Source organism: Oncorhynchus gorbuscha, unplaced genomic scaffold (assembly GCF_021184085.1).
Source record: "Oncorhynchus gorbuscha isolate QuinsamMale2020 ecotype Even-year unplaced genomic scaffold, OgorEven_v1.0 Un_scaffold_541, whole genome shotgun sequence".
NCBI lineage: Eukaryota > Metazoa > Chordata > Actinopteri > Salmoniformes > Salmonidae > Oncorhynchus > Oncorhynchus gorbuscha.
In genome coordinates, this window is record NW_025745368.1 from 112,501 (window position 1) to 132,500 (window position 20,000).

General features: G+C 54.8%; 1 protein-coding gene across 2 annotated transcripts in view; it reads right to left on the reverse strand.

Annotated features, from left to right (window-relative positions):
• LOC124018541 (dachshund homolog 1-like) overlaps positions 1 to 20,000 on the reverse strand; it is a 117,423-nt gene that overhangs the window by 11,322 nt on the left and 86,101 nt on the right. The window contains exons 7-10 of one of the 2 annotated variants that reach the window (XM_046333873.1): positions 19,677 to 19,873; positions 15,219 to 15,369; positions 12,082 to 12,219; positions 10,260 to 10,331 (exon numbers count right to left, since the gene is read on the reverse strand). In XM_046333873.1, the coding sequence (XP_046189829.1) occupies positions 10,260 to 10,331; positions 12,082 to 12,219; positions 15,219 to 15,369; positions 19,677 to 19,873 (558 nt within the window). The remainder of the gene's footprint in view (positions 1 to 10,259; positions 10,332 to 12,081; positions 12,220 to 15,218; positions 15,370 to 19,676; positions 19,874 to 20,000) is intronic. The other variant, XM_046333874.1, reaches the window with a different exon arrangement.

Consider the following 20,000-nt stretch of genomic DNA (forward strand, 5'->3'; position numbering starts at 1 on the left):
TGGAGCAGAGAGAGAGAGAGAGAGAGAGAGAGAGAGAGAGAAGGGGGTAGATGGGGACTGGAGCAGAGAGAGAGAGGGGGGTAGATGGGGACTGGAGCAGAGAGAGAGAGAGAGAGAGAGGGTAGATGGGGACTGGAGCAGAGAGAGAGAGGGGGTAGATGGGGACTGGAGCAGGAGAGAGAGAGGGGGTAGATGGGGTCTGGAGCAGAGAGAGAGAGAGAGAGAGGGGTAGATGGGGACTGGAGCAGAGAGAGAGAGAGAGAGAGGGGGGTAGATGGGGACTGGAGTAGAGAGAGAGAGAGAGAGAGAGAGAGAGAGGGTAGATGGGGACTGGAGCAGGAGAGAGAGAGGGGGTAGATGGGGACTGGAGCAGGAGAGAGAGAGGGGGTAGATGGGGACTGGAGCAGAGAGAGAGAGAGAGGGGTAGATGGGGTCTGGAGCAGAGAGAGAGAGAGAGAGGGGGGTAGATGGGGACTGGAGAGAGAGAGAGAGAGAGGGTAGATGTGGACTGGAGCAGAGAGAGAGAGAGAGAGAGGGTAGATGTGGACTGGAGCAGAGAGAGAGAGAGAGAGAGAGAGGGTAGATGTGGACTGGAGCAGAGAGAGAGAGAGAGAGAGGGTAGATGTGGACTGGAGCAGAGAGAGAGAGAGAGAGGGTAGATGTGGACTGGAGCAGAGAGAGAGAGAGAGAGGGTAGATGTGGACTGGAGCAGAGAGAGAGAGAGAGAGGGTAGATGTGGACTGGAGCAGAGAGAGAGAGAGAGAGAGAAGGGGTAGATGGGGACTGGAGCAGAGAGAGAGAGAGGGGGTAGATGGGGACTGGAGCAGGAGAGAGAGAGGGGGTAGATGGGGTCTGGAGCAGAGAGAGAGAGAGAGGGGGTAGATGGGGACTGGAGGAGAGAGAGAGAGAGGGTAGATGTGGACTGGAGCAGAGAGAGAGAGAGAGAGGGTAGATGTGGACTGGAGCAGAGAGAGAGAGAGAGAGGGTAGATGTGGACTGGAGCAGAGAGAGAGAGAGAGGGTAGATGTGGACTGGAGCAGAGAGAGAGAGAGAGAGAGGGTAGATGTGGACTGGAGCAGAGAGAGAGAGAGAGGGTAGATGTGGACTGGAGCAGAGAGAGAGAGAGAGAGAGAGAGAGAGAGGGGTAGATGGGAACTGGAGCAGAGAGAGAGAGGGGGGGGTAGATGGGGACTGGAGCAGAGAGAGAGAGAGAGAGAGAGAGGGTAGATGGGGACTGGAGCAGAGAGAGAGAGAGATGGGGACTGGAGCAGGAGAGAGAGAGGGGTAGATGGGGTCTGGAGCAGAGAGAGAGAGAGAGGGGGTAGATGGGGACTGGAGCAGAGAGAGAGAGAGAGAGAGAGAGAGAGAGAGAGAGAGAGGGCTAGATGGGGACTGGAGCAGAGAGAGAGAGAGAGAGGGGTAGATGGGGACTGGAGCAGAGAGAGAGAGAGAGAGGTAGATGAGAGGAGAGAGAGAGAGAGAGAGAGAGAGAGAGAGAGAGAGAGAGTGGCTAGATGGGGACTGAGGGGGAGATGGGGACTGGAGCAGAGAGAGAGAGAGAGGGGGTAGATGGGGACTGGAGCAGAGAGAGAGAGAGAGGGGGTAGATGGGGACTGGAGCAGAGAGAGAGAGGGGGTAGATGGAGCAGGAGGGGACTGGAGCAGAGAGAGAGAGAGAGAGGGGTAGATGGGGACTGGAGCAGAGAGAGAGAGAGGGGGAGGGTAGATGGGGACTGGAGCAGAGAGAGAGAGGGGTAGATGGGGTCTGTCGGGGAACTCTGCAGCAGGAGAGAGAGGGGTAGATGGGGACTGGAGCAGGAGAGAGAGGGGGTAGATGGGGTCTGTGGGGACTCTGCAGCAGGAGAGAGAGGGGGTAGATGGGGACTGGAGCAGAGAGAGAGAGAGAGGGGGGGAGGGTAGATGGGGACTGGAGCAGGAGAGAGAGAGGGGTAGATGGGGTCTGTGGGGACTCTGCAGCAGGAGAGAGAGGGGTAGATGGGGTCTGAGGGGAACTCTGCAGCAGAGAGAGAGAGGGGGTAGATGGGGTCTGTGGGGAACTCTGCAGCAGAGAGAGAGAGGGGGTAGATGGGGTCTGTGGGGAACTCTGCAGCAGAGAGAGAGAGGGGGAGTTGGGGTCTGTGGGGACTCTGCAGCAGAGAGAGAGAGGGGGTATATGGGGTCTGTGGGGAACTGGAGCAGGAGAGAGAGAGGGGTAGATGGGGTCTGAGGGGAACTCTGCAGCAGAGAGAGAGAGGGGTAGATGGGGTCTGTGGGGGACTCTGCAGCAGAGAGAGAGAGGGGTAGAAGATGGGGTCTGTGGGGAACTGGAGCAGGAGAGAGAGAGGGGGTAGAGGGGAACTCTGCAGCAGGAGAGAGAGGGGGTAGATGGGGACTGGAGCAGAGAGAGAGAGGGGGTAGATGGGGTCTGAGGGACTCTGCAGCAGGAGAGAGAGGGGGTAGATGGGGACTGGAGCAGAGAGAGAGAGAGGGGGAGGGTAGATGGGGACTGGAGCAGAGAGAGAGAGAGGGGTAGATGGGGTCTGTCGGGGAACTCTGCAGCAGGAGAGAGAGGGGGTAGATGGGGACTGGAGCAGGAGAGAGAGGGGTAGATGGGGTCTGTGGGGACTCTGCAGCAGGAGAGAGAGGGGGTAGATGGGGTCTGAGGGGAACTCTGCAGCAGAGAGAGAGAGGGGTAGATGGGGTCTGAGCAGGGAACTCTGCAGCAGAGAGAGAGAGGGTAGATGGGGTCTGTGGGGAACTCTGCAGAGAGAGAGAGGGGGTAGATGGGGTCTGTGGGGAACTGGAGCAGAGAGAGAGAGGGGTAGATGGGGTCTGAGGGGAACTCTGCAGCAGAGAGAGAGAGGGGTAGATGGGGTCTGTGGGGGACTCTGCAGCAGAGAGAGAGAGGGGGTAGAAGATGGGGTCTGTGGGGAACTGGAGCAGGAGAGAGAGAGAGGGGTAGATGGGGTCTGAGGGGAACTCTGCAGCAGGAGAGAGGGGGTAGATGGGGACTGGAGCAGGAGAGAGAGGGGGTAGATGGGGTCTGTGGGGACTCTGCAGCAGGAGAGAGAGAGGGGGTAGATGGGGACTGGAGCAGAGAGAGAGAGAGAGGGGGAGGGTAGATGGGGACTGGAGCAGAGAGAGAGAGGGGGTAGATGGGGTCTGGGGGAACTCTGCAGCAGGAGAGAGAGGGGGTAGATGGGGACTGGAGCAGAGAGAGAGGGGGTAGATGGGGTCTGTGGGGACTCTGCAGCAGGAGAGAGAGGGGGTAGATGGGGTCTGAGGGGAACTCTGCAGCAGAGAGAGAGGGGTAGATGGGGTCTGTGGGGAACTCTGCAGCAGAGAGAGAGAGGGGGTAGATGGGGTCTGTGGGGAACTCTGCAGCAGGAGAGAGAGAGGGGGTAGTTGGGGTCTGTGGGGAACTCTGCAGCAGGAGAGAGAGAGGGGGTATATGGGGTCTGTGGGGAACTGGAGCAGGAGAGAGAGAGGGGTAGATGGGGTCTGAGGGGAACTCTGCAGCAGAGAGAGAGAGGGGTAGATGGGGTCTGTGGGGGACTCTGCAGCAGAGAGAGAGAGGGGGTAGAAGATGGGGTCTGTGGGGAACTGGAGCAGGAGAGAGAGAGGGGGTAGATGGGGTCTGAGGGGAACTCTGCAGCAGGAGAGAGAGGGGGTAGATGGGGTCTGAGGGGAACTCTGCAGCAGAGAGAGAGAGGGGTAGATGGGGTCTGTGGGGACTCTGCAGCAGAGAGAGAGAGAGAGGGGTAGATGGGGTCTGTGGGGAACTCTGCAGCAGGAGAGAGAGAGGGGTAGATGGGGACTGCAGCAGAGAGAGAGAGGGTAGATGGAGACTCTGCAGCAGAGAGAGAGGGGGGTAGATGGGAACTCTGCAGCAGAGAGAGAGAGGGTGTAGATGGGGTCTGTGGGGAACTCTGCAGCAGAGAGAGAGAGGGGGTAGATGGGGTCTGAGGGTGGACTGCAGCAGAGAGAGAGAGGGGGTAGATGGGGTCTGTGGGGGACTCTGCAGCAGAGAGAGAGAGGGGGTAGATGGGGTCTGTGGGGACTCTGCAGCAGAGAGAGAGAGGGGGTAGATGGGGTCTGAGGGGACTCTGCAGCAGAGAGAGAGAGGGGGTAGATGGGGTCTGAGGGGAACTCTGCAGCAGAGAGAGAGGGGTAGATGGGGTCTGTGGGGGAACTCTGCAGCAGAGAGAGAGGGGGTAGATGGGGTCTGTGGGGGAGCAGAGAGAGAGAGAGAGGGTGTAGATGGGGTCTGTGGGGACTCAGAGCAGAGAGAGAGAGAGGGGGTAGATGGGGTCTGAGGGAACTCTGCAGCAGAGAGAGAGGGGGTAGATGGGGTCTGAGGGGAACGCTGCAGCAGAGAGAGAGAGGGGGTAGATGGGGTCTGAGGGGAACTCTGCAGCAGAGAGAGAGGGGGTAGATGGGGTCTGAGGGGAACTCTGCAGCAGAGAGAGAGGGGGTAGATGGGGTCTGAGGGGAACTCTGCAGCAGAGAGAGAGAGGGGGTAGATGGGGTCTGAGGGGAACTCTGCAGCAGAGAGAGAGGGGGTAGATGGGGTCTGAGGGGAACTCTGCAGCAGAGAGAGAGAGGGGTAGATGGGGTCTGTGGGGAACTCTGCAGCAGAGAGAGAGAGGGGGTAGATGGGAACTCTGCAGCAGAGAGAGAGAGAGGGTAGATGGGGTCTGTGGGGAACTCTGCAGCAGAGAGAGAGAGGGGGTAGATGGGGACTCTGCAGCAGAGAGAGAGAGAGGGGTAGATGGGGTCTGTGGGGGACTCTGCAGCAGAGAGAGAGAGGGGGTAGATGGGGTCTGTGGGGGACTCTGCAGCAGAGAGAGAGAGAGGGGGGTAGATGGGGTCTGTGGGGGACTCTGCAGCAGGAGAGAGAGAGGGGTAGATGGGGACTCTGCAGCAGAGAGAGAGAGGGGGTAGATGGGGTCTGTGGGGGACTCTGCAGCAGAGAGAGAGGGGTAGATGGGGGAGGGGAACTCTGCAGCAGAGAGAGAGAGGGGTAGATGGGGTCTGAGGGGAACTCTGCAGCAGAGAGAGAGAGGGGTAGATGGGGTCTGTGGGGAACTCTGCAGAGAGAGAGAGGGGGTAGATGGGGTCTGTGGGGACTCTGCAGCAGAGAGAGAGAGGGTGTAGATGGGGTCTGTGGGGACTCTGCAGCAGAGAGAGAGAGAGGGGGTAGATGGGGTCTGTGGGGGACTCTGCAGCAGAGAGAGAGAGGGGGTAGATGGGGTCTGAGGGGGACTCTGCAGCAGAGAGAGAGGGGGTAGATGGGGTCTGAGGGGAACTCTGCAGCAGAGAGAGAGAGAGGGGTAGATGGGGTCTGTGGGGGACTCTGCAGCAGAGAGAGAGAGAGAGGGTGTAGATGGGGTCTGTGGGGGACTCTGCAGCAGAGAGAGAGAGGGGGTAGATGGGGTCTGAGGGGAACGCTGCAGCAGAGAGAGAGAGGGGTAGATGGGGTCTGTGGGGAACTCTGCAGCAGAGAGAGAGGGGGTAGATGGGGTCTGTGGGGGACTCTGCAGCAGAGAGAGAGAGAGGGTGTAGATGGGGTCTGTGGGGGACTCTGCAGCAGAGAGAGAGGGGGTAGATGGGGTCTGAGGGGAACTCTGCAGCAGAGAGAGAGAGGGGTAGATGGGGTCTGTGAGGGGACTCTGCAGCAGAGAGAGAGGGGTAGATGGGGTCTGTGGGGACTCTGCAGCAGAGAGAGAGAGAGGGGTAGATGGGGTCTGTGGGGACTCTGCAGCAGAGAGAGAGAGAGGGGGTAGATGGGGTCTGAGGGGAACTCTGCAGCAGAGAGAGAGGGGGTAGATGGGGTCTGAGGGGAACGCTGCAGCAGAGAGAGAGAGGGGTAGATGGGGTCTGAGGGGAACTCTGCAGCAGAGAGAGAGAGGGGGTAGATGGGGTCTGAGGGGAACTCTGCAGCAGAGAGAGGGGTAGATGGGGTCTGAGGGGAACTCTGCAGCAGAGAGAGAGGGGTAGATGGGGTCTGAGGGGAACTCTGCAGCAGAGAGAGAGGGGTAGATGGGGTCTGAGGGGAACTCTGCAGCAGAGAGAGAGAGGGGTAGATGGGGTCTGTGGGGGACTCTGCAGCAGAGAGAGAGAGAGGGTAGAAGATGGGGTCTGTGGGGAACTGGAGCAGGAGAGAGAGAGGGGGTAGATGGGGTCTGAGGGGAACTCTGCAGCAGAGAGAGAGGGGGTAGATGGGGGGGAACTCTGCAGCAGAGAGAGAGGGGGTAGATGGGGTCTGTGGGGGACTCTGCAGCAGAGAGAGAGAGAGAGGGGTAGATGGGGTCTGTGGGGAACTCTGCAGCAGGAGAGAGAGAGGGGTAGATGGGGACTGCAGCAGAGAGAGAGAGGGTAGATGGAGACTCTGCAGCAGAGAGAGAGAGAGGGGGTAGATGGGAACTCTGCAGCAGAGAGAGAGAGGGTGTAGATGGGGTCTGTGGGGAACTCTGCAGCAGGAGAGAGAGAGAGGGGTAGATGGGGTCTGAGGGGAACTCTGCAGCAGAGAGAGAGGGGGTAGATGGGGTCTGTGGGGGACTCTGCAGCAGAGAGAGAGAGGGGGTAGATGGGGTCTGTGGGGGACTCTGCAGCAGAGAGAGGGGGTAGATGGGGTCTGAGGGGAACTCTGCAGCAGAGAGAGAGAGAGGGGGTAGATGGGGTCTGAGGGGAACTCTGCAGCAGAGAGAGAGAGGGGGTAGATGGGGTCTGTGGGGAACTCTGCAGCAGAGAGAGAGGGGGTAGATGGGGTCTGTGGGGACTCTGCAGCAGAGAGAGAGAGAGGGTGTAGATGGGGTCTGTGGGGACTCAGCAGCAGAGAGAGAGAGAGGGGGTAGATGGGGTCTGAGGGAACTCTGCAGCAGAGAGAGAGGGGGGTAGATGGGGTCTGAGGGGACGCTGCAGCAGAGAGAGAGAGAGGGGTAGATGGGGTCTGAGGGGAACTCTGCAGCAGAGAGAGAGGGGGTAGATGGGGTCTGAGGGGAACTCTGCAGCAGAGAGAGAGGGGGTAGATGGGGTGGAGGGGAACTCTGCAGCAGAGAGAGAGAGGGGTAGATGGGGTCTGAGGGGAACTGCAGCAGAGAGAGAGGGGTAGATGGGGTCTGAGGGGAACTCTGCAGCAGAGAGAGAGAGGGGTAGATGGGGTCTGTGGGGAACTCTGCAGCAGAGAGAGAGGGGGTAGATGGGAACTCTGCAGCAGAGAGAGAGAGAGGGTAGATGGGGTCTGGGGAACTCTGCAGCAGAGAGAGAGAGAGGGGGTAGATGGGGACTCTGCAGCAGAGAGAGAGAGGGGTAGATGGGGTCTGTGGGGACTCTGCAGCAGAGAGAGAGAGAGGGGGTAGATGGGGTCTGTGGGGGGACTCTGCAGCAGAGAGAGAGAGAGGGGTAGATGGGGTCTGTGGGGACTCTGCAGCAGAGAGAGAGGGGGTAGATGGGGACTCTGCAGCAGAGAGAGAGAGGGGGTAGATGGGGTCTGTGGGGGACTCTGCAGCAGAGAGAGAGAGAGGGGGTAGATGGGGTCTGAGGGGAACTCTGCAGCAGAGAGAGAGAGGGGTAGATGGGGTCTGAGGGGAACTCTGCAGCAGAGAGAGAGAGGGGGTAGATGGGGTCTGTGGGGAACTCTGCAGCAGAGAGAGAGGGGGGTAGATGGGGTCTGTGGGGGACTCTGCAGCAGAGAGAGAGAGAGGGTGTAGATGGGGTCTGTGGGGACTCTGCAGCAGAGAGAGAGAGGGGTAGATGGGGTCTGTGGGGGACTCTGCAGCAGAGAGAGAGAGGGGGTAGATGGGGTCTGAGGGGGACTCTGCAGCAGAGAGAGAGGGGGTAGATGGGGTCTGAGGGGAACTCTGCAGCAGAGAGAGAGAGGGGGTAGATGGGGTCTGTGGGGACTCTGCAGCAGAGAGAGAGAGAGGGTGTAGATGGGGTCTGTGGGGACTCTGCAGCAGAGAGAGAGGGGGGTAGATGGGGTCTGAGGGGAACGCTGCAGCAGAGAGAGAGGGGGTAGATGGGGTCTGTGGGGAACTCTGCAGCAGAGAGAGAGGGGTAGATGGGGTCTGTGGGGGACTCTGCAGCAGAGAGAGAGAGAGGGTGTAGATGGGGTCTGTGGGGACTCTGCAGCAGAGAGAGAGGGGGGTAGATGGGGTCTGAGGGGAACTCTGCAGCAGAGAGAGAGGGTAGATGGGGTCTGTGGGGACTCTGCAGCAGAGAGAGGGGAGATGGGGTCTGTGGGGGACTCTGCAGCAGAGAGAGAGAGAGGGTGTAGATGGGGTCTGTGGGGGACTCTGCAGCAGAGAGAGAGAGAGGGGGTAGATGGGGTCTGAGGGGAACTCTGCAGCAGAGAGAGGGGGTAGATGGGGTCTGAGGGGAACGCTGCAGCAGAGAGAGAGAGGGGGTAGATGGGGTCTGAGGGGAACTCTGCAGCAGAGAGAGAGGGGGTAGATGGGGTCTGAGGGGAACTCTGCAGCAGAGAGAGAGGGGGTAGATGGGGTCTGAGGGGAACTCTGCAGCAGAGAGAGAGAGGGGTAGATGGGGTCTGAGGGGAACTCTGCAGCAGAGAGAGGGGGTAGATGGGGTCTGAGGGGAACTCTGCAGCAGAGAGAGAGAGGGGTAGATGGGGTCTGTGGGGAACTCTGCAGCAGAGAGAGAGTAGTTGGGGGTAGGGGAACTCTGCAGCAGAGAGAGAGAGAGGGTAGATGGGGTCTGTGGGGAACTCTGCAGCAGAGAGAGAGAGGGGGTAGATGGGGACTCTGCAGCAGAGAGAGAGAGGGGGTAGATGGGGTCTGTGGGGGACTCTGCAGCAGAGAGAGAGAGAGGGGGTAGATGGGGTCTGTGGGGGACTCTGCAGCAGAGAGAGAGAGAGGGGGTAGATGGGGTCTGTGGGGGACTCTGCAGCAGGAGAGAGGGGGAGATGGGGGGTAGATGGGGACTCTGCAGCAGAGAGAGAGAGGGGGTAGATGGGGTCTGTGGGGGACTCTGCAGCAGAGAGAGAGAGAGAGGGGGTAGATGGGGTCTGAGGGGAACTCTGCAGCAGAGAGAGAGAGGGGGTAGATGGGGTCTGAGGGGAACTCTGCAGCAGAGAGAGAGGGGGTAGATGGGGTCTGTGGGGAACTCTGCAGCAGAGAGAGAGGGGGTAGATGGGGTCTGTGGGGGACTCTGCAGCAGAGAGAGAGAGAGGGTGTAGATGGGGTCTGTGGGGGACTCTGCAGCAGAGAGAGAGAGGGGGTAGATGGGGTCTGTGGGGGACTCTGCAGCAGAGAGAGAGGGGGTAGATGGGGTCTGAGGGGACTCTGCAGCAGAGAGAGAGGGGGTAGATGGGGTCTGAGGGGAACTCTGCAGCAGAGAGAGAGAGAGGGGTAGATGGGGTCTGTGGGGGACTCTGCAGCAGAGAGAGAGAGGGTGTAGATGGGGTCTGTGGGGGACTCTGCAGCAGAGAGAGAGGGGGTAGATGGGGTCTGAGGGGAACTCTGCAGCAGAGAGAGAGGGGGTAGATGGGGTCTGTGGGGAACTCTGCAGCAGAGAGAGAGGGGTAGATGGGGTCTGTGGGGGACTCTGCAGCAGAGAGAGAGAGGGGTAGATTGGGTCTGTGGGGGACTCTGCAGCAGAGAGAGAGGGGGTAGATGGGGTCTGAGGGGAACTCTGCAGCAGAGAGAGAGGGGTAGATGGGGTCTGTGGGGGACTCTGCAGCAGAGAGAGAGGGGGTAGATGGGGTCTGAGGGGAACTCTGCAGCAGAGAGAGAGGGGGTAGATGGGGTCTGAGGGGAACTCTGCAGCAGAGAGAGAGGGGGTAGATGGGGTCTGAGGGGAACTCTGCAGCAGAGAGAGAGGGGGTAGATGGGGTCTGAGGGGAACTCTGCAGAGAGAGAGGGGGTAGATGGGGTCTGAGGGGAACTCTGCAGCAGAGAGAGAGAGGGGGTAGATGGGGTCTGAGGGGAACTCTGCAGCAGAGAGAGAGAGGGGGTAGATGGGGTCTGAGGGGAACTCTGCAGCAGAGAGAGAGAGGGGTAGATGGGGTCTGTGGGGGACTCTGCAGCAGAGAGAGAGAGGGGGTAGATGGGGTCTGAGGGGAACTCTGCAGCAGAGAGAGAGAGGGGGTAGATGGGGACTCTGCAGCAGAGAGAGAGAGGGGGTAGATGGGGACTCTGCAGCAGAGAGAGAGAGGGGGTAGATGTCGTTCTGAAACACCTTCATAACAGATAGGAATATTATTACACGCTCAAGGGATGAGCCATTCAGAAGCTGCCGTACCTTGTATCGCTGCCTCTGCGTCAGTCCTGCCGTTACCTTGGTTACCGTTGTCTACTTCCTGGGTCAGTGAGTCTGATTGGAGGGTAATGATGACGGAGAGGCAGGAGTTTAGTCATTAATTATCACATCTAATTGCTAGTAAATGAGAAGTAAAAGGGCGATACATTCATTTTCATAAAGGAACATAAATGACAACGTAGAACTGCACCATGAAGTGAAAACGAAGAGTGAAGAGTCAAATGTAAATTAAATGTAAAAACTTTTATTTTACCTTTATTTAACCAGGCAAGTCAGTTAAGAACAAATTCTTATTTACAATGATGGCCTAGGAACAGTGGGTTAACTGCCTGTTCAGGGGCAGAACGACAGATTTGTACCTTGTCAGCTCGGGGGTTTGAACTTACAACCTTCCGGTTAATAGTCCAACGCTCTAACCACTAGGCTCCCCTGCCGCCTCTACACTCTAACCACTAGGCTCCCCTGCCGCCTCTACACTCTAACCACTAGGCTCCCCTGCCGCCTCTACACTCTAACCACTAGGCACTACACTCTAACCACTAGGCTACCCTGCCGCCTCTACACTCTAACCACTAGGCTCCCCTGCCGCCTCTACACTCTAACCACTAGGCTACCCTGCCGCCTCTACACTCTAACCACTAGGCTCCCCTGCCGCCTCTACACTCTAACCACTAGGCTCTACACTCTAACCACTAGGCTACCCTGCCGCCTCTACACTCTAACCACTAGGCTACCCTGCCGCCTTTACACTCTAACCACTAGACTCCCCTGCCGCCTCTACACTCTAACCACTAGGCTCTACACTCTAACCACTAGGCTCCCCTGCCGCCTCTACACTCTAACCACTAGGCTCTACACTCTAACCACTAGGCTCTACACTCTAACCACTAGACTCCCCTGCCGCCTCTACACTCTAACCACTAGGCTCTACACTCTAACCACTAGGCTACCCTGCCGCCTCTACACTCTAACCACTAGGCTCCCCTGCCGCCTCTACACTCTAACCACTAGGCTCCCCTGCCGCCTCTACACTCTAACCACTAGGCTCCCCTGCCGCCTCTACACTCTAACCACTAGGCTCCCCTGCCGCCTCTACACTCTAACCACTAGGCTACCCTGCCGCCTCTACACTCTAACCACTAGACTCCCCTGCCGCCTCTACACTCTAACCACTAGGCTCTACACTCTAACCACTAGACTCCCCTGCCGCCTCTACACTCTAACCACTAGGCTCTACACTCTAACCACTAGGCTCCCCTGCCGCCTCTACACTCTAACCACTAGGCTACCCTGCCGCCTTACACTCTAACCACTAGGCTACCCTGCCGCCTCTACACTCTAACCACTAGGCTCCCCTGCCGCCTCTACACTCTAACCACTAGGCTCCCCTCTACACTCTAACCACTAGGCTCCCCTGCCGCCTCTACACTCTAACCACTAGGCTCCCCTGCCGCTCTACACTCTAACCACTAGGCTCCCCTGCCGCCTCTACACTCTAACCACTAGGCTCTGCCGCCTCTAACTCTAACCACTAGGCTCCCTGCCGCCTCTACACTCTAACCACTAGGCTCTACACTCTAACCACTAGACTCCCTGCCGCCTCTACACTCTAACCACTAGGCTCCCCTGCCTAACCACTAGACTCTAACCACTGCCGCCTCTACACTCTAACCACTAGCCTCTACACTCTAACCACTAGGCTACCCTGCCGCCTCTACACTCTAACTACTAGGCTCCGCTGCCGCCTCTACACTCTAACCACTAGGCTCCCCTGCCGCCTCTACACTCTAACCACTAGACTTACCACAGAGGGCTCTGTCTGACGCTACAGTCTGCTGCAGAGTCTGCTCAGCATGGTCTCTCAGTTTACACTCAAACTGCAGAGCCTCCTGAAGTTTCCTCTTACTCTTCTTCTCTTTCTTCAGACGCTTCTGGATCAGCACTGAAATACACACAACAGTTGAGAATTGTGAGGAATTGCAGTGCTTGTTTTCAGGGCTCACCAGAAACAGAGATGAGTAGTATGGTGTGCCGGTGGGTTGTGGGTAATGTAGTGTAGTGTGCAGTGTGTTGTGGGTAATGTAGTGTTAACCGACCTCTGTTTTTCTGCTCCATGGTGAGCTGTCTCTCCAGTGTCTCTCTTAGCTCCCTCTCTCTGAACAGTTCACTGTGGGTAATGTAGTGTAGTGTGCAGTGGGTTGTGGGTAATGTAGTGTTAACCGACCTCTGTTTTTCTGCTCCATGGTGAACTGTCTCTCCAGTGTCTCTCTTAGCTCCCTCTCTCTGAACAGTTCACTGTGGGTAATGTAGTGTAGTGTGCAGTGTGTTGTGGGTAATGTAGTGTTAAACGACCTCTGTTTTTCTGCTCCATGGTGAGCTGTCTCTCCAGTGTCTCTCTTAGCTCCCTCTCTCTGAACAGTTCACTGTGGGTAATGTAGTGTAGTGTGCAGTGTGTTGTGGGTAATGTAGTGTTAACCGACCTCTGTTTTTCTGCTCCATGGTGAGCTGTCTCTCCAGTGTCTCTCTTAGCTCCCTCTCTCTGAACAGTTCACTGTGGGTAATGTAGTGTGTTGTGGGTAGTGTGCAGTGTGTTGTGGGTAATGTAGTGTTAACCGACCTCTGTTTTTCTGCTCCATGGTGAGCTGTCTCTCCAGTGTCTCTCTTAGCTCCCTCTCTCTGAACAGTTCACTGTGGGTAATGTAGTGTAGTGTGCAGTGTGTTGTGGGTAATGTAGTGTTAACCGACCTCTGTTTTTCTGCTCCATGGTGAGCTGTCTCTCCAGTGTCTCTCTTAGCTCCCTCTCTCTGAACAGTTCACTGTGGGTAATGTAGTGTAGTGTGCAGTGTGTTGTGGGTAATGTAGTGTTAACCGACCTCTGTTTTTCTGCTCCATGGTGAGCTGTCTCTCCAGTGTCTCTCTGAGCTCCCTCTCTCTGAACAGTTCACTGTGGGTAATGTAGTGTAGTGTGCAGTGGGTTGTGGGTAATGTAGTGTTAACCGACCTCTGTTTTTCTGCTCCATGGTGAGCTGTCTCTCCAGTGTCTCTCTTAGCTCCCTCTCTCTGAACAGTTCACTGTGGGTAATGTAGTGTAGTGTGCAGTGTGTTGTGGGTAATGTAGTGTTAACCGACCTCTGTTTTTCTGCTCCATGGTGAGCTGTCTCTCCAGTGTCTCTCTTAGCTCCCTCTCTCTGAACAGTTCACTGTGGGTAATGTAGTGTAGTGTGCAGTGGGTTGTGGGTAATGTAGTGTTAACCGACCTCTGTTTTTCTGCTCCATGATGAGCTGTCTCTCCAGTGTCTCTCTGAGCTCCCTCTCTCTGAACAGTTCACTGTGGGTAATGTAGTGTAGTGTGCAGTGTGTTGTGGGTAATGTAGTGTTAACCGACCTCTGTTTTTCTGCTCCATGGTGAGCTGTCTCTCCAGTGTCTCTCTTAGCTCCCTCTCTCTGAACAGTTCACTGTGGGTAATGTAGTGTAGTGTGCAGTGTGTTGTGGGTAATGTAGTGTAGTGTGCAGTGTGTTGTGGGTAATGTAGTGTTAACCGACCTCTGTTTTTCTGCTCCATGGTGAACTGTCTCTCCAGTGTCTCTCTTAGCTCCCTCTCTCTGAACAGTTCACTGTGGGTAATGTAGTGTAGTGTGCAGTGTGTTGTGGGTAATGTAGTGTTAACCGACCTCTGTTTTTCTGCTCCATGGTGAGCTGTCTCTCCAGTGTCTCTCTTAGCTCCCTCTCTCTGAACAGTTCACTGTGGGTAATGTAGTGTAGTGTGCAGTGTGTTGTGGGTAATGTAGTGTTAACCGACCTCTGTTTTTCTGCTCCATGGTGAGCGGTCTCTCCAGTGTCTCTCTTAGCTCCCTCTCTCTGAACAGTTCACTGTGGGTAATGTAGTGTAGTGTGCAGTGGGTTGTGGGTAATGTAGTGTTAACCGACCTCTGTTTTTCTGCTCCATGGTGAGCTGTCTCTCCAGTGTCTCTCTGAGCTCCCTCTCTCTGAACAGTTCACTGTGAGTAATGTAGTGTAGTGTGTTGTGGGTAATGTAGTGTTAACCGACCTCTGTTTTTCTGCTCCATGGTGAGCTGTCTCTCCAGTGTCTCTCTTAGCTCCCTCTCTCTGAACAGTTCACTGTGGGTAATGTAGTGTAGTGTGCAGTGGGTTGTGGGTAATGTAGTGTTAACCGACCTCTGTTTTTCTGCTCCATGGTGAGCTGTCTCTCCAGTGTCTCTCTTAGCTCCCTCTCTCTGAACAGTTCACTGTGGGTAATGTAGTGTAGTGTGCAGTGTGTTGTGGGTAATGTAGTGTTAACCGACCTCTGTTTTTCTGCTCCATGGTGAGCTGTCTCTCCAGTGTCTCTCTGAGCGCCCTCTCTCTGAACAGTTCACTGTGGGTAATGTAGTGTAGTGTACAGTGGGTTGTGGGTAATGTAGTGTTAACCGACCTCTGTTTTTCTGCTCCATGGTGAGCTGTCTCTCCAGTGTCTCTCTGAGCTCCCTCTCTCTGAACAGTTCACTGTGGGTAATGTAGTGTAGTGTGCAGTGTGTTGTGGGTAATGTAGTGTTAACCGACCTCGGTTTTTCTGCTCCATGGTGAGCTGTCTCTCCAGTGTCTCTCTGAGCTCCCTCTCTCTGAACAGTTCACTGTGGGTAATGTAGTGTAGTGTGCAGTGTGTTGTGGGTAATGTAGTGTTAACCTCTGTTTTTCTGCTCCATGGTGAGCTGTCTCTCCAGTGTCTCTCTGAGCTCCCTCTCTCTGAACAGTTCACTGTGAGTAATGTAGTGTAGTGTGCAGTGTGTTGTGGGTAATGTAGTGTTAACCGACCTCTGTTTTTCTGCTCCATGGTGAGCTGTCTCTCCAGTGTCTCTCTGAGCTCCCTCTCTCTGAACAGTTCACTGTGGGTAATGTAGTGTAGTGTGCAGTGTGTTGTGGGTAATGTAGTGTTAACCGACCTCTGTTTTTCTGCTCCATGGTGAGCTGTCTCTCCAGTGTCTCTCTGAGCTCCCTCTCTCTGAACAGTTCCATCTTCAGCTCTGACTTCTCCGTCTGCACCTGCTTGTCCTGAGCGCGCGTGTTGTCTATGGCAACCTTCAGCAAGCCCTGCTTGGAGGGCACAGAGTAAGACACACATCAAGAGGCTGTTACACTAAATATATACATCACTGTAGAGTGTAGTCTGATGTAGTGTGTAGTCTGATGTAGTGTGTAGTCTGATGTAGTGTGTAGTCTGATGTAGTGTGTAGTCTGATGTAGTGTGTAGTCTCTACATCTCTAATCTAAATCCATACATCACTATAGTGTGTAGTCTGATGTAGTGTGTAGTCTGATGTAGTGTGTAGTCTGATGTAGTGTGTAGTCTGATGTAGTGTGTAGTCTCTACATCTCTAATCTAAATCTATATATCACTGTAGTGTGTAGTCTGATGTAGTGTGTAGTCTGATGTAGTGTGTAGTCTGATGTAGTGTGTAGTCTGATGTAGTGTGTAGTCTCTACATCTCTAATCTAAATCTATATATCACTGTAGTGTGTAGTCTGATGTAGTGTGTAGTCTGATGTAGTGTGTAGTCTGATGTAGTGTGTAGTCTGATGTAGTGTGTAGTCTCTACATCTCTAATCTAAATCTATACATCACTGTAGTCTCTACATTTCTTATCTACAGTCAAAATGTTTACTTAAATTCACAGATATAGAGATGAGATGAGGTGGAGCCCAGAGACACAGACAGAGAGATGAGATGAGGAGGAGCACAGAGACACAGATAGAGAGATGAGATGAGGAGGAGCCCAGAGACACAGACAGAGAGATGAGATGAGGTGGAGCCCAGAGACACAGACAGAGAGATGAGGTGAGGAGGAGCCCAGAGACACAGACAGAGAGATGAGGAGGAGCCCAGAGACACAGATATAGAGATGAGGTGAGGAGGAGCCCAGAGACACAGACAGAGAGATGAGGTGGAGCCCAGAGACACAGACAGAGAGATGAGGTGAGGTGGAGCCCAGAGACACAGATAGAGAGATGAGGAGGAGCCCAGAGACACAGATAGAGAGATGAGATGAGGTGGAGCCCAGAGACACAGACAGAGAGATGAGGTGAGGAGGAGCCCAGAGACACAGACAGAGAGATGAGATGAGGAGGAGCCCAGAGACACAGACAGAGAGATGAGGTGAGGAGGAGCCCAGAGACACAGACAGAGAGATGAGATGAGGAGGAGCCCAGAGACACAGACAGAGAGATGAGATGAGGAGGAGCCCAGATACACAGATATAGAGATGAGATGAGGAGGAGCCCAGAGACACAGACAGAGAGATGAGGAGGAGCCCAGAGACACAGATAGAGAGATGAGATGAGGAGGAGCCCAGAGACACAGATAGAGAGATGAGATGAGGTGGAACCCAGAGACACAGATAGAGAGATGAGATGAGGTGGAGCCCAGAGACACAGACAGAGAGATGAGGTGGAGCCCAGAGACACAGATATAGAGATGAGGAGGAGCCCAGAGACACAGATAGAGAGATGAGGAGGAGCCCAGAGACACAGATATAGAGATGAGATGAGATGAGGTGGAGCCCAGAGACACAGATAGAGAGATGAGATGAGGAGGAGCCCAGAGACACAGATATAGAGATGAGATGAGGAGGAGCCCAGAGACACAGATAGAGAGATGAGGAGGAGCCCAGAGACACAGATATAGAGATGAGGTGAGGAGGAGCCCAGAGACACAGACAGAGAGATGAGGTGGAGCCCAGAGACACAGATATAGAGATGAGATGAGGTGGAGCCCAGAGACACAGATAGAGAGATGAGATGAGGTGGAACCCAGAGACACAGATAGAGAGATGAGATGAGGTGGAGCCCAGAGACACAGACAGAGAGATGAGGTGGAGCCCAGAGACACAGATATAGAGATGAGGAGGAGCCCAGAGACACAGATAGAGAGATGAGGAGGAGCCCAGAGACACAGATATAGAGATGAGATGAGATGAGGTGGAGCCCAGAGACACAGATAGAGAGATGAGATGAGGAGGAGCCCAGAGACACAGATATAGAGATGAGATGAGGAGGAGCCCAGAGACACAGATAGAGAGATGAGATGAGGAGGAGCCCAGAGACACAGACAGAGAGATGAGATGAGGAGGAGCCCAGAGACACAGATAGAGAGATGAGATGAGGAGGAGCCCAGAGACACAGATAGAGAGATGAGGTGGAGCCCAGAGACACAGATAGAGAGATGAGATGAGGTGGAGCCCAGATACACAGATATAGAGATGAGATGAGGAGGAGCCCAGAGACACAGACAGAGAGATGAGGAGGAGCCCAGAGACACAGATAGAGAGATGAGATGAGGAGGAGCCCAGAGACACAGATAGAGAGATGAGATGAGGAGGAGCCCAGAGACACAGACAGAGAGATGAGATGAGGAGGAGCCCAGAGACACAGATAGAGAGATGAGATGAGGAGGAGCCCAGAGACACAGATAGAGAGATGAGGTGGAGCCCAGAGACACAGATATAGAGATGAGGAGGAGCCCAGAGACACAGATAGAGAGATGAGATGAGGAGGAGCCCAGAGACACAGATATAGAGATGAGGAGGAGCCCAGAGACACAGATATAGAGATGAGGAGGAGCCCAGAGACACAGATATAGAGATGAGGAGGAGCCCAGAGACACAGATAGAGAGATGAGATGAGGAGGAGCCCAGAGACACAGACAGAGAGATGAGATGAGGAGGAGCCCAGAGACACAGATAGAGAGATGAGATGAGGAGGAGCCCACAGACACAGATAGAGAGATGAGATGAGGAGGAGCCCAGAGACACAGACAGAGAGATGAGATGAGGAGGAGCCCAGAGACACAGATAGAGAGATGAGATGAGGAGGAGCCCAGAGACACAGATAGAGAGATGAGATGAGGAGGAGCCCAGAGACACAGACAGAGAGATGAGATGAGGAGGAGCCCAGAGACACAGACAGAGAGATGAGATGAGGAGGAGCCCAGAGACACAGATAGAGAGATGAGGAGGAGCCCAGAGACACAGACAGAGAGATGAGATGAGGAGGAGCCCAGAGACACAGATAGAGAGATGAGATGAGGAGGAGCCCAGAGACACAGATATAGAGATGAGATGAGGAGGAGCCCAGAGACACAGATATAGAGATGAGATGAGGAGGAGCCCAGAGACACAGATAGAGAGATGAGATGAGGAGGAGCCCAGAGACACAGATAGAGAGATGAGATGAGGAGGAGCCCAGAGACACAGACAGAGAGATGAGGAGGAGCCCAGAGACACAGATAGAGAGATGAGATGAGGAGGAGCCCAGAGACACAGATAGAGAGATGAGATGAGGAGGAGCCCAGAGACACAGATATAGAGATGAGATGAGGAGGAGCCCAGAGACACAGATATAGAGATGAGATGAGGAGGAGCCCAGAGACACAGATAGAGAGATGAGATGAGGAGGAGCCCAGAGACACAGACAGAGAGATGAGGAGGAGCCCAGAGACACAGATAGAGAGATGAGGAGGAGCCCAGAGACACAGACAGAGAGATGAGGAGGAGCCCAGAGACACAGATATAGAGATGAGATGAGGAGGAGCCCAGAGACACAGACAGATAGAGAGATGAGGAGGAGCCCAGAGACACAGACAGAGAGATGAGATGAGGAGGAGCCCAGAGACACAGACAGAGAGATGAGATGAGGAGGAGCCCAGAGACACAGACAGAGAGATGAGATGAGGAGGAGCCCAGAGACACAGACAGATAGAGAGATGAGGAGGAGCCCAGAGACACAGACAGAGAGATGAGGAGGAGCCCAGAGACACAGACAGAGAGATGAGGAGGAGCCCAGAGACACAGATAGAGAGATGAGGAGGAGCCCAGAGACACAGACAGAGAGATGAGGAGGAGCACAGAGACACAGATAGAGAGATGAGATGAGGAGGAGTTACTCATCCAGATGTGTGATAAACTGTGAGTAGAGAAGGAAGATACAGCCTCCAATATCAAACATGGTTCAGCAAAACATGGTTCAGCCAAACATGGTTCAGCAAAACATGGTTCAGCCAAACATGGTTCAGCAAAACATGGTTCAGCAAAACATGGTTCAGCCAAACATGGTTCAGCAAAACATGGTTCAGCAAAACATGGTTCAGCCAAACATGGTTCAGCAAAACATGGTTCAGCAAAACATGGTTCAGCAAAACATGGTTCAGCAAAACATGGTTCAGCAAAACATGGTTCAGCCAAACATGGTTCAGCAAAACATGGTTCAGCAAAACATGGTTCAGCAAAACATGGTTCAGCAAAACATGGTTCAGCCAAACATGGTTCAGCAAAACATGGTTTAGCAAAACATGGCCACCATTACACCTCCTGGGACGATTCAGTAGAGAACAGAGAGTAGAGCCCCACCTGGATGTTAGTGAGCAGAGTCTCTATTGACGAAAGCCCCTCAGGGAAGATAAAGGGCCCGGGGAACCCTGGAGGAAGCTTCCGCCCCGATAACGACAGCCTCTCATAGCCGTCTCCGATTGGTTCTCTGACTGGCTCTCTGATTGGTTCTCTGACTGGTTCTCTGACTGTCTGGGTGCTCAGGGAACCACAGTCATCTTGAGGACAGACAAAAGAGAATAGCAGAGAAGTCATCAGAATGCATCTACCGTTGTGTTGGGCTCTTCTGGGGAAAGACAAAGAGAGAGTGATGGTGATATTCATTATTCAGAACATGCAAAATAG